At 36.4% G+C, this 12,500-nt stretch overlaps 4 protein-coding genes across 4 annotated transcripts in view; all 4 read right to left on the reverse strand.

Annotated features, from left to right (window-relative positions):
- Positions 1-1,562, reverse strand: part of LOC113824254 (uncharacterized) — a 2,173-nt gene extending 611 nt beyond the window's left edge. Inside the window, exons 1-4 of the mRNA XM_070129487.1 lie at positions 1,405-1,562; positions 1,132-1,175; positions 894-995; positions 1-514 (exon numbers count right to left, since the gene is read on the reverse strand). The exon at positions 1-514 is cut by the window's left edge and continues 611 nt beyond it. Coding sequence (XP_069985588.1) covers positions 399-514; positions 894-995; positions 1,132-1,175; positions 1,405-1,562 — 420 coding nt within the window. The 3' untranslated portion in view covers positions 1-398. The remainder of the gene's footprint in view (positions 515-893; positions 996-1,131; positions 1,176-1,404) is intronic.
- A 1,911-nt stretch (positions 1,563-3,473) lies between these two features.
- LOC113824282 (uncharacterized) lies at positions 3,474-5,623 on the reverse strand. The gene is made up of 4 exons (XM_027377016.2): positions 5,466-5,623; positions 5,189-5,232; positions 4,953-5,054; positions 3,474-4,573 (listed from the first exon to the last, which is right to left on the reverse strand). The coding sequence occupies exons 1-4, from the start codon at positions 5,621-5,623 to the stop codon at positions 4,458-4,460; spliced, it is 420 nt and encodes a 139-aa protein (XP_027232817.1). The 3' UTR covers positions 3,474-4,457.
- A 2,001-nt stretch (positions 5,624-7,624) lies between these two features.
- Positions 7,625-9,726, reverse strand: LOC113824277 (uncharacterized). The gene is made up of 4 exons (XM_027377010.2): positions 9,554-9,726; positions 9,290-9,333; positions 9,052-9,153; positions 7,625-8,724 (listed from the first exon to the last, which is right to left on the reverse strand). The coding sequence occupies exons 1-4, from the start codon at positions 9,709-9,711 to the stop codon at positions 8,609-8,611; spliced, it is 420 nt and encodes a 139-aa protein (XP_027232811.2). The 5' UTR covers positions 9,712-9,726; the 3' UTR covers positions 7,625-8,608.
- A 1,865-nt stretch (positions 9,727-11,591) lies between these two features.
- The window catches only part of LOC113824283 (uncharacterized), a 2,469-nt gene continuing 1,560 nt past the window's right edge, over positions 11,592-12,500 (reverse strand). The window contains exon 4 of the mRNA XM_027377017.2: positions 11,592-12,500. This exon is cut by the window's right edge and continues 198 nt beyond it. The gene's annotated coding sequence lies outside the window, so the exon portion shown is untranslated.

A 12,500-nucleotide genomic window follows, 5' to 3' on the forward strand; every position in this document is an offset into this window, starting at 1 on the left:
AAACCGCGGTTCGGTCGCTGAAAAAGAGGGAATCACCGCATATTAGAATAGCTTTCCATTTCATCAGCAATGAAGGTTGGTAATCTGCATTTCTTTTGATTAATCATTGAGTAAGGGTCCTTTTGTTGAGAAAGGTTGCACGCCCTAGATATAATGGGCATGGGAAAGCTTCCGAAGATGAATGTGCCTTAAAAGACCTACGTTTGATAAGAAAATTGACTTTCTGGTTAATACTGTGGCGGTGTTCAATTAAGTGAAGACGTGCGATGTATGAACCATTCCGTTCTTTGCCTGAAGTGGACTACAGGCAAAGGGAGACAAGCCCAACGAGCAACAGAGATGGTGAAAATCCACTCCAGTTCGAGTCCCATCCCGAGGTCAAGATAGACAGAATCTATTTACTTCTTGGTGATGGCGGAAGGCATCTCTCCCCTTCCGCCTCCGTTGCCGGTATCTGCGCCGTCGCCGCCCTTGATGCCTGAGCTGTACATGGTTGCCTTGTTGGTGGTCGAGTCTGTGGAGGAGGCGTTCGTTAGGATTCTCAGTGTGATTCAGTCAAAGGGGATTAGTCTTGGGATTATTCTGCATGCATTGTTTTGTTCTATCGATAGAGGGATGGATACTTATACGTTGTTGTATCCGGTTTAACGTTGTCTAGGTCTCTGTCTATCAGGCTCTCTGTCTACCTGTATGTCTGCCTGTCTGTATGTGTCTCTGTCTGTCTGTGTCTCTGTCTGTCTATCTGGTTGTCTGTCTGTCTCTCTCTCGTTCCCAAACAAATCCATTATCAACTCTCATCGAGGTTCTTCCAAGATGAGCCACAGGCTTTGTGCTCATCGAAATTACCCTTCGTGTATTTTTTCCAAAGGGCAACACAGAGCAACGGATCTGACCTGAATTATCCTGGCTCTTGTCCCCCACGCAGCCCTTAGGGTCGGAATCCTTATCGAGACCTGAGGTATTAAGGGCTGCATCGCCTCTTGTTGCTGGACGTCCTGCAGAGACAGTAAAAAGATATAATTTTTCTAGCATTTACTTATCAGGGGAATCAGGAGTTCAGGTTTAATATTTATGCTTTAAGACGAAATATTAAAATGAAAATAGTTAATGGAGATTCTTTTTGTGACTTACCTGTTTGCGACATGGTGATCAATAGAGAGCTATTAAAGCACTTTCTGCAATAAGAGATACAGAATCACGTTAATGCTACTAATATCACGTCATATGCTGAAAAATAAAGATTTTTTTTTTAGATTTTTTACAGGATAACAAACTTAAAAAAAAAAAAATCTTTCACAAGCTGAAACTATGTCCATTTTTAGTCTCAAATATACGAAGATACCTAATATGCTACCTTCCAATATGTACTCTACAGAATACTCCTTTATCAAAGGAATGTTTTACCTTCTCGCAGCAGATGGCGGAGGCGAGTGAACAGTGCCCTCTGCAAGACGCCTTATATCGGGCACCAACGCGAGTCGGTAGTTAGAGCGCAAGACATGAAGGAAATTTCCCTTCTGAAACCCGACTTGGCAACTGGCTCCATAGTCCTTCAGTCCCATATTATCAGATAGGATTAATTTGATAATTTTGAGGGTAATTAAGTAGTTATTAGTGAAACAATATCTGACTGAATGTAATAAATTAGCTTTACGTGAATCGCTTGTTATGCGTATGGCAACACAGCATGCCCCAATACGCGAATATATACGCAGCTCCGTGGTATCTATTGATCGCACCTTTGTCTGTTTACTAGTCTATCTCTTCGTCTATCTATCTGTTGATTTTCTATCTATTTCACACTCACTGTCAACATGTCTTACAATTCATTTATCGTTTTATGTTTATTTGTCTTTGTATGTATGTATAAATGAATAAGTACGTATTCGTCTATATGTGAATGAATATCTAAATAGAAAATCTAAACAAAGAGATAGATAAAAAGATAGACAGTTCTGCTTGTATATCTTCACCTCCAGTTTTTCTCCCTATAACTACTTCTTTATCTATCTACCTATGTATATGTGTATATGTGTGTATACATAATACATACATACAGATATGTGTATATATATTTCCATGTATATATAAATATATCAATATATATATACATACATACATACATACATATATATATATATATATATATATATATATATATATATATATATATATATATATATATATATATATAGACACACGCACATACACACACACACACGCACACGCACATACACACACACACACACACGCACATACACGCACACGCGCGCGCGCATATATATGTATGTGTGTATGTGTGTATTTATTTATTTATATTTATATACAGTATATATACATATGCACACACACACACACACACACACACACACTCACACACACACACACACACACAAACACACACACACACACACGCACATATATATGGGTAGGAGAGAATGCGAGAGAGAATGAGAGAGTGAGAGAGAGAAAATGAGAGAGAAAGAATGGGGGAGTGAGAGACTGAGAAAGAGGGAGAATGAAAGAGAGAGAGACTGAATAAGAAAGAAAATGAGATAGAGAATGAGATCGAGAGAGAGAATGAGAAAGAGAGAAAATAAGAGAGAGAATGAGAGAAAGATAAAGATAGAGATAAAGAAAGATAGAAAGAAAGAAAGATAAAGAGTAAGAAAGAGAGTGAGCGAGAGAGAGAGCTTCCACCCACCTCCCGCCCCTCGTGTTGCAGCCCACCCGGTCACCACCCACGCCCACGCCGCCCTTAACCGGAGCTTTCATGCCGCCCTCGGTTGCATTGCGGCTTACGAAGGGACACTTAATGATATATTGATGAGGATAATGAAGATATTTATGGCGCGAATATAGCTGTTAGTAACAAGACAAGAAGCAATGGATGATGGTACAAAAGAATAATGAAAATATGGAAATGACTAAACATTTGTTTATTCACATAATCTGTAGATTATGTAAATATAATGATACACACACATATATACATTATACATGCATACATATATATATATATATTTATTTATTCATATCTATTTATATAATTAAGATTTTGAGGCATATGAAAATATTCATGCTCGTGTATTTATAAATATGCTTAATGTTATGCTTTATTTTTCCAATACATTATTGTCAATCGGATTACCTTTGTCTATCATTGGGTCTGTTTGTGCCTCGGTCTTTGTTTTCTTTTCCTTTCTTTATATATACATATATATATATATATATATATATATATATATATATATATATACATACGTTTGATTTTCTTTCTCAATCAATCTTTCCTGTTTTTTTTTCTCTCTCAGTCGCTCACTCTTCTCCCTTCTCTCATGAACATTTCGGGAAGCAACTCATTATGCTTCACATCCAAGAATTAGAAGAAAAAACTGACAGAGGATTTTAGATTCTCCTTTCCAAAATTGTAGCTTTACAGGGGACATTGACATCAAAAGAATTCCGTTTCATCTTTATTTGTCATACAATGAGGAGTTTTGCTCATTACAAGCCGTGCTGAATTACACTCATATTCATAAAAAACAACAAAACAAATCAACTTATTTACAAATAGATTTTAAATTCGTTTACCTAAATGACAGTGTAGGTGAATAAAAGAAAGGATCTTTAACCATTTAAAAAAGGTTGAAAATCATATACATTTTGATACAAAATATGAACCAAGAGAAAAAGTCGACATCGTTTCTACAAATGGATGCAAAATACATATGAGAGAGCATATCCATAAACGGTAAACAACTCTTAGACTTGCATTTACGTTTAGTCACTGCGAGTATGTCAGAAAGTTCCTTAGGAGTTAGATTAGTGTGTGAAAGTATCTACGTGTTCAAGGTATGTACGTTTTATGTTTATGTGTGTTCATATTCAAGAAATATAGAGCATCAGCATGAGAAATATATCAGAAATATATAGTGGCCCTGAGCAACACGTGGCTCTCTCAGATCTTTTAATGCTTCCAGATCTTCGACGAATCATTGACCACTGAAAATAGCATAAGAATCAAGGATAAGTAACAGATTAAGCTGAAATGATCCCAAGTGCCCACAACCTCGGTTCGGTCGCTGAAAAAGAGGGAATCACCGCATATCAGAATAGCTTTCCATTTCATCAGCAATGAAGGTTGGCAATCTGCATTTCTTTTGATTAATCATTGAGTAAGGGTCCTTTTGTTGAGAAAGGTTGCACGCCCTAGATATAATGGGCATGGGAAAGCTTCCGAAGATGAATGTGCCTTAAAAGTTTGATAAGAAAATTGTCTCTGATTAATACTATGGCGGTGTTCAATTAAGTGAAGACGTGCGATGTATGAACCATTCCGTTCTTTGCCTCAAGTGGACTACAGGCAAAGGGAGACAAGCCCAACGAGCAACAGAGATGGTGAAAATCCACTCCAGTTCGAGTCCCGTCCCGAGGTCAAGATAAATAGAATCTATCTACTTCTTGGTGATGGCGGAAGGCATCTCTCCCCTTCCGCCTCCGTTGCCGGTATCTGCGCCGTCGCCGCCCTTGATGCCTGAGCTGTACATGGTTGCCTTGTTGGTGGTCGAGTCTGTGGAGGAGGCGTTCGTTAGGATTCTCAGTGTGATTCAGTCAAAGGGGATTAGTCTTGGGATTATTCTGCATGCATTGTTTTGTTCTATCGATAGAGGGATGAATACTTAAACGTTGTTGTAGCCGGTTAAATGTTCTCTCGGTCTCTGTCTATCAGGCTCTCTGTCTACCTGTATGTCTGCCTGTTTGTATGTGTCTCTGTCTGTCTGTGTCTCTGTCTGTCTATCTGGTTGTCTGTCTGTCTCTCTCTCGTTCCCAAACAACTCCATTATAAAATCTCATCGAGGTTCTTCCAAGATGAGCCACAGGCTTTGTGCTCATCGAAATTACCCTTCGTGTATTTTTTCCAAAGGGCAACACAGAGCAACGGATCTGACCTGAATTATCCTGGCTCTTGTCCCCCACGCAGCCCTTAGGGTCGGAATCCTTATCGAGACCTGAGGTATTAAGGGCTGCATCGCCTCTTGTTGCTGGACGTCCTGCAGAGACAGTAAAAAGATGTAATCTTTCTAGCATTTGCTTATCAGGGGAATCATGTTCAGGTTTAATATCTATGCTTTAAGATGAAATATTAAAATGAAAATAGTTGATGGAGATTCTTTTTGTGACTTACCTGTTTGCGACATGATGATCAATAGAAAGCTATTAAAGCACTTTCTGCAATAAAAGATACAGAATCACGTTAATGCTACTAATATCACGTCATATGCTGAAAAAAAGTTAGATTTTTTTACAGAAGGATAACAAACTTTAAAAAAGATACGTTGATTAATATCCTTTCACAAGCTGAAACTATGTCCATTTCTAGTCTCAAATATACGAAGATACTTTATATGCTACCTTCCAATATGTACTCTGCAGAAGACTCCCTTATCAAAGGAATGTTTTACCTTCTCGCAGCAGATGGCGGAGGCGAGTGAACAGTGCCCTCTGCAAGACGCCTTATATCGGGCACCAACGCGAGTCGGTAGTTAGAGCGCAAGACATGAAGGAAATTTCCCTTCTGAAACCCGACTTGGCAACTGGCTCCATAGTCCTTCAGTCCCATATTATCAGATAGGATTAATTTGATAATTTTGAGGGTAATTAAGTAGTTATTAGTGAAACAATATCTGACTGAATGTAATAAATTAGCTTTACGTGAATCGCTTGTTATGCGTATGGCAACACAGCATGCCCCAATACGCGAATATATACGCAGCTCCGTGGTATCTATTGATCGCACCTTTGTCTGTTTACTAGTCTATCTCTTCGTCTATCTATCTTGATTTTCTATCTATTTCACACTCACTGTCAACATGTCTTACAATTCATTTATCGTTTTATGTTTATTTGTCTATGTATGTATGTATAAATGAGTAAGTACGTATATGTGAATAAATATCTAAATAGGAAATCTAAAGAAAGCGACAGATAAAAAGATAGACAGTTCTGCTTGTATATCTTCACCTCCAGTTTTTCTCCCTATAACTACTTCTTTATCTATCTACCTATGTATATGTGTATATGTGTGTATACATAATACATACATACAGATATGTGTATATATATTTCTATGTATATATAAATATATCAATATATATATATACATACATACATACATACATACATATATATATATATATATATATATATATATATATATATATATATATATATATATATATATATATATATATATATATATAGACACACGCACATACACACACACACACACACGCACACACACACACACACGCACATACACGCACGCGCGCACGCATATATATATGTGTGTGTGTATGTGTGTGTATTTATTTATTTATATTTATATACAGTATATATACATATGCACACACACACACACACTCACTCACACACACACACAAACACATACACCCACACGCACATAGTGAGAGACTGAGAAAGAGGGAGAATGAAAGAGAGAGAGACTGAATAAGAAAGAAAATGAGATAGAGAGAGAATGAGATCGAGAGAGAGAATGAGAAAGAGAGAAAACGAGAGAGAGAATGAGAGAAAGATAAAGATAGAGAGATAAAGAAAGATAAAAAGAAAGAGAGAAAGATAAAGAGTAAGAAAGAGAGAGAGAATGAGCGAGAGAGAGAGCTTCCACCCACCTCCCGCCCCTCGCATTGCAGCCCACCCGGTCACCACCCACGCCCACGCCGCCCTCTAACCGCTTTCATGCCGCCCTCGTTTGCATTGCGGCTTACGAAGGGACACTCAATGATATATTGATGAAGATAATGAAGATATTTATGGCGCGAATAAAGCTGTTAGTAACAAGACAAGAAGCAATGGATGATAATATCAGTGATAAGAATAAGTATTCTTGATAAGAATAATGAAAATATGGAAAATGACTAAATATTTGTTTATTCGCATAATCTGTAGATTATGTAAATATAATGATACACACACATATATACATTATACATACATACAATAATACATACATACATACATACATATATATATATATGTATATATATATATTATATATATATATATATATATATATATATATATATATATATATATTCATATCTATTTATATATACATTAAGATTTTGAGGCATATGAAAATATTCATGCTCGTGTGTTTATAGATATGCTTAATGTTGTTTTATTTTTCCAATACATTATTGTCAATCGGATTACCTTTGTCTATCATTGGGTCTGTTTGTGCCTCGGTCTTTGTCTTCTTTTCCTTTCTTTATATATATATATATGTATATATATATACATATATATATATATATATATATATATATATATATATATATATATATACAAACATATATATGTATATATATATATACACATACGTTTGATTTTCTTTCTCAATCTGTCTTTCCTGTTTTTTTTTTTCTCTCTCAGTCGCTCACCCTTCTCCCTTCTCTCATGAACATTTCGGGAAGCAACTCATTATGCTTCACATCCAAGAATTAGAAGAAAAAACCTGACAGAGGATTTTAGGTTCTCCTTTCAAAAATTGTAGCTTTACAGGGGACATTGACATCAAAAGAATTCCATATTTCATCTTTATTTGTCATACAATGAGGTTTTGCTCATTATAAGCCGTGCTGAATTACACTCATATTAAAAAAAAAAAAAAAAAAAAAATCAACTTATTTACAAAAAGATTTTAAATTCTTTTACCTAAGTAGCAGTGTAGGTGAATAAAAGAAAGGATCTTTAACTATTTAAAAAAAAAGTTGAAAATCATATGATACATTTTGATACAAAATATGAACCAAGAGAAAAAGTCGACATCGTTTTTACAAATGAATGCCAAAATACATATTAGAGAGCATATCCATAAACGGTAAACAACTCTTAGACTTGCATTTACGTTTAGTCACTGCGAGTATGTCAGAAAGTTCCTTAGGAGTTAGATTAGTGTGTGAAAGTATCTACGTGTTCAAGGTATGTACGTTTTATGTTTATTTCATATTCAAGAAATATAGAGCATCAGCATTAGAAATATATCAGAAATATATAGTGGCCCTGTGCAACACGTGGCTCTCTCAGATTTTTCAATGCTTCCAGATCTTCGACGAATCATTGACCACCGAAAATAGCATAAGAATCAAGGATAAGTAACAGATTAAGCTGAAATGATCCCAAGTGCCCCAAACCTCGGTTCGGTCGCTGAAAAAGAGGGAATCACCGCATATCAGAATAGCTTTCCATTTCATCAGCAATGAAGGTTGGCAATCTGCATTTCTTTTGATTAATCATTGAGTAAGGGTCCTTTTGTTGAGAAAGGTTGCACGCCCTAGATATAATGGGCATGGGAAAGCTTCCGAAGATGAATGTGCCTTAAAAGACATAAGTTTGATAAGAAAATTGACTTTGATTAATACAGTGGCGATGTTCAATTAAGTGAAGACGTGCGATGTATGAACCATTCCGTTCTTTGCCTCAAATGGACTTCAGGCAAAGAGAGACAAGCCCAACAAGCAACAGAGATGGTGAAAATCCACTCCAGTTCGAGTCCCGTCCCGAGGTCAAGATAGACAGAATCTATCTACTTCTTGGTGATGGCGGAAGGCATCTCTCCCCTTCCGCCTCCGTTGCCGGTATCTGCGCCGTCGCCGCCCTTGATGCCTGAGCTGTACATGGTTGCCTTGTTGGTGGTCGAGTCTGTGGAGGAGGCGTTCGTTAGGATTCTCAGTGTGATTCAGTCAAAGGGGATTAGTCTTGGGATTATTCTGCATGCATTGTTTTGTTCTATCGATAGACGTTGTTGTAGCCGGTTAAATGTTCTCTCGGTCTCTGTCTATCAGGCTCTTTGTCTACCTGTCTGTATGTGTCTCTGTCTGTCTGTCTGGTTGTCTGTCTCTCGTTTCCAAACAAATCTATTATCAAATCTCATCGAGGTTCTTCCAAGATGAGCCACAGGCTTTGTGCTCATCGGAATTACCCTTCGTGTATTTTTTCCAAAGGACAACTCAGAGCAACGGATCTGACCTGAATTATCCTGGCTCTTGTCCCCCACGCAGCCCTTAGGGTCGGAATCCTTATCGAGACCTGAGGTATTAAGGGCTGCATCGCCTCTTGTTGCTGGACGTCCTGCAGAGACAGTAAAAAGATGTACTTTTTCTGGCATTTGCTTATCAGGGGAATCAGGAGTTTAGGTTTAATATTTATGCTTGAAGACGAAATATTAAAATGAAAATAGCTGATGGAAATTCTTTTTGTGACTTACCTGTTTGCGACATGGTGATCAATAGAGAGCTATTAAAGCACTTTCTGCAACAAAAAATGCAGAATCACGTTAATACTACTAATATCACGTCATATGCTGAAAAATGAAGAAAATAATGTAACAAACTTTAAAAAAAGATTGATTAATATTCTTTCACAAGGTGAAACTATGTCCATTTTTAGTCTCAAATATACGAAGATACTTAATATGCTACCTTCCAATATGTACTCTGCAGAATACTCCCTTATCAAAGGAATGTTTTACCTTCTCGCAGCAGATGGCGGAGGCGAGTGAACAGTGCCCTCTGCAAGACGCCTTATATCGGGCACCAACGCGAGTCGGTAGTTAGAGCGCAAGACATGAAGGAAATTTCCCTTCTGAAACCCGACTTGGCAACTGGATTCATAGCACTTCAATCCCATATTATCAGATATAATCAATTTGATAATCTTGAGAGTAATTATGTAGTTATTAGTGAAACAAAATCTGATTGAATGTAATAAATTAGCTTTACGTGAATCGCTTGTTATGCGTATGGCAACACGGCATGCCCCAATACGCGAATATATACGCAGCTCCGAGGTATCTATTGATCGCACCTTTGTATGTTTACTAGTCTATCTCTTCGTCTATCTATCTGTTGATTTTCTATCTATTTCACACTCACTGTCAACATGTCTTACAATTCATTTATCGTTTGATGTTTATTTGTCTTTGTATGTATGTATAAATGAGTAAGTACGTATTTTTCTATATGTGAATGAATATCTAAATAGAAAATCTAAAGAAAGCGACAGATAAAAAGATAGACAGGTCTGCTTGTATATTTTCACCTCCAGTTTTTCTCCCTATAACTACTTCTTTATCTATCTACCTATGTATATGTGTATATGTGTGTATACATAATACATACATACAGATATGTGTATATATATTTCCATGTATATATAAATATATCAATATATATATACATACATACATACATACATATATATATATATAAATATATCCATAAATACACACACACACACACACACACACACACACACGCACATACACACACACACACGCACACGCACATACACACACACACACACGCACATACACGCACACGCGCGCGCGCATATATATGTATGTGTGTATTGTGTATTTATTTATTTATATTTATATACAGTATATATACATATGCACACACACACATATATATACATATATATATGGGTAGGAGAGAATGCGAGAGAGAATGAGAGAGTGAAAGAGAGAAAATGAGAGAGAAAGAATGTGGGAGTGAGAGACTGAGAAAGAGGGAGAATGAAAGAGAGAGAGACTGAATAAGAAAGAAAATGAGATAGAGAATGAGATCGGGAGAGAGAATGAGAAAGAGAGAAAATAAGAGAGAGAATGAGAGAAAGATAAAGATAGAGATAAAGAAAGATAGAAAGAAAGAAAGATAAAGAGTTAGAAAGAGAGTGAGCGAGAGAGAGAGCTTCCACCCACCTCCCGCCCCTCGTGTTGCAGCCCACCCGGTCACCACCCACGCCCACGCCGCCCTTAACCGGAGCTTTCATGCCGCCCTCGGTTGCATTGCGGCTTACGAAGGGACACTTAATGATATATTGATGAGGATAATGAAGATATTTATGGCGCGAATAAAGCTGTTAGTAACAAGACAAGAAGCAATGGATGATGGTACAAAAGAATAATGAAAATATGGAAATGACTAAATATTTGTTTATTCACATAATCTGTAGATTATGTAAATATAATGATACACACACATATACATTATACATACATACATATATATATATAAATATATATATATATATATATATATATATATATATATATATATTTATTCATATCTATTTATATAATTAAGATTTTGAGGCATATGAAAATATTCATGCTCGTGTACTTATAAATATGCTTAATGTTATGCTTTATTTTTCCAATACATTATTGTCAATCGGATTACCTTTGTCTATCATTGGGTCTGTTTGTGCCTCGGTCTTTGTTTTCTTTTCCTTTCTTTATATATATATATATATATATATATATATATATATATATATATATATATATATATATACATACGTTTGATTTTCTTTCTCAATCAATCTTTCCTGTTTTTTTTTCTCTCTCAGTCGCTCACCCTTCTCCCTTCTCTCATGAACATTTCGGGAAGCAACTCATTATGCTTCACATCCAAGAATTAGAAGAAAAAACTGACAGAGGATTTTAGATTCTCCTTTCCAAAATTGTAGCTTTACAGGGGACATTGACATCAAAAGAATTCCATGTTTCATCTTTATTTGTCATACAATGAGGAGTTTTGCTCATTATAAGCCGTGCTGAATTACACTCATATTCATAAAAAACAACAAAACAAATCAACTTATTTACAAATAGATTTTAAATTCGTTTACCTAAATGACAGTGTAGGTGAATAAAAGAAAGGATCTTTAACCATTTAAAAAAGGTTGAAAATCATATACATTTTGATACAAAATATGAACCAAGAGAAAAAGTCGACATCGTTTCTACAAATGGATGCCAAAATACATATTAGAGAGCATATCCATACACGGTAAACAACTCTTAGACTTGCATTTACGTTTAGTCACTGCGAGTATGTCAGAAAGTTCCTTAGGAGTTAGATTAGTGTGTGAAACTATCTACGTGTTCAAGGTATGTACGTTTTAGGTTTATGTGTGTTCATATTCAAGAAATATAGAGCATCAGCATGAGAAATATATCAGAAATATATAGTGGCCCTGTGCAACACGTGGCTCTCTCAGATTTTTTAATGCTTCCAGATCTTCGACGAATCATTGACCACTGAAAATAGTGTAAGAATCAAGGATAAGTAACAGATTAAGCTGAAATGATCCCAAGTGCCCCAAACCTCGGTTCGGTCGCTGAAAAAGAGGGAATCACCGCATATCAGAATAGCTTTCCATTTCATCAGCAATGAAGGTTGGCAATCTGCATTTCTTTTGATTAATCATTGAGTAAGGGTCCTTTTGTTGAGAAAGGTTGCACGCCCTAGATATAATGGGCATGGGAAAGCTTCCGAAGATGAATGTGCCTTAAAAGTTTGATAAGAAAATTGTCTCTGATTAATACTATGGCGGTGTTCAATTAAGTGAAGACGTGCGATGTATGAACCATTCCGTTCTTTGCCTCAAGTGGACTACAGGCAAAGGGA

This window comes from Penaeus vannamei, chromosome 14, assembly GCF_042767895.1.
Source record: "Penaeus vannamei isolate JL-2024 chromosome 14, ASM4276789v1, whole genome shotgun sequence".
In the NCBI taxonomy this organism is placed as follows: domain Eukaryota; kingdom Metazoa; phylum Arthropoda; class Malacostraca; order Decapoda; family Penaeidae; genus Penaeus; species Penaeus vannamei.

Coding starts and splice junctions, on each gene's coding strand:
- LOC113824282 (XM_027377016.2), bottom strand. CDS start 5,623: ATGGGACTGAAGGACTATGGAGCCAGTTGCCAAGTCGGGTTTCAGAAG. Junction 5,233..5,465: donor CCGCCATCTGCTGCGAGAAG/GTAAAACATTCC, acceptor CTTTTATTGCAG/AAAGTGCTTTAATAGCTTTC. Junction 5,055..5,188: donor GATCATCATGTCGCAAACAG/GTAAGTCACAAA, acceptor CTGTCTCTGCAG/GACGTCCAGCAACAAGAGGC.
- LOC113824277 (XM_027377010.2), bottom strand. CDS start 9,711: ATGGGATTGAAGTGCTATGAATCCAGTTGCCAAGTCGGGTTTCAGAAG. Junction 9,334..9,553: donor CCGCCATCTGCTGCGAGAAG/GTAAAACATTCC, acceptor TTTTTGTTGCAG/AAAGTGCTTTAATAGCTCTC. Junction 9,154..9,289: donor GATCACCATGTCGCAAACAG/GTAAGTCACAAA, acceptor CTGTCTCTGCAG/GACGTCCAGCAACAAGAGGC.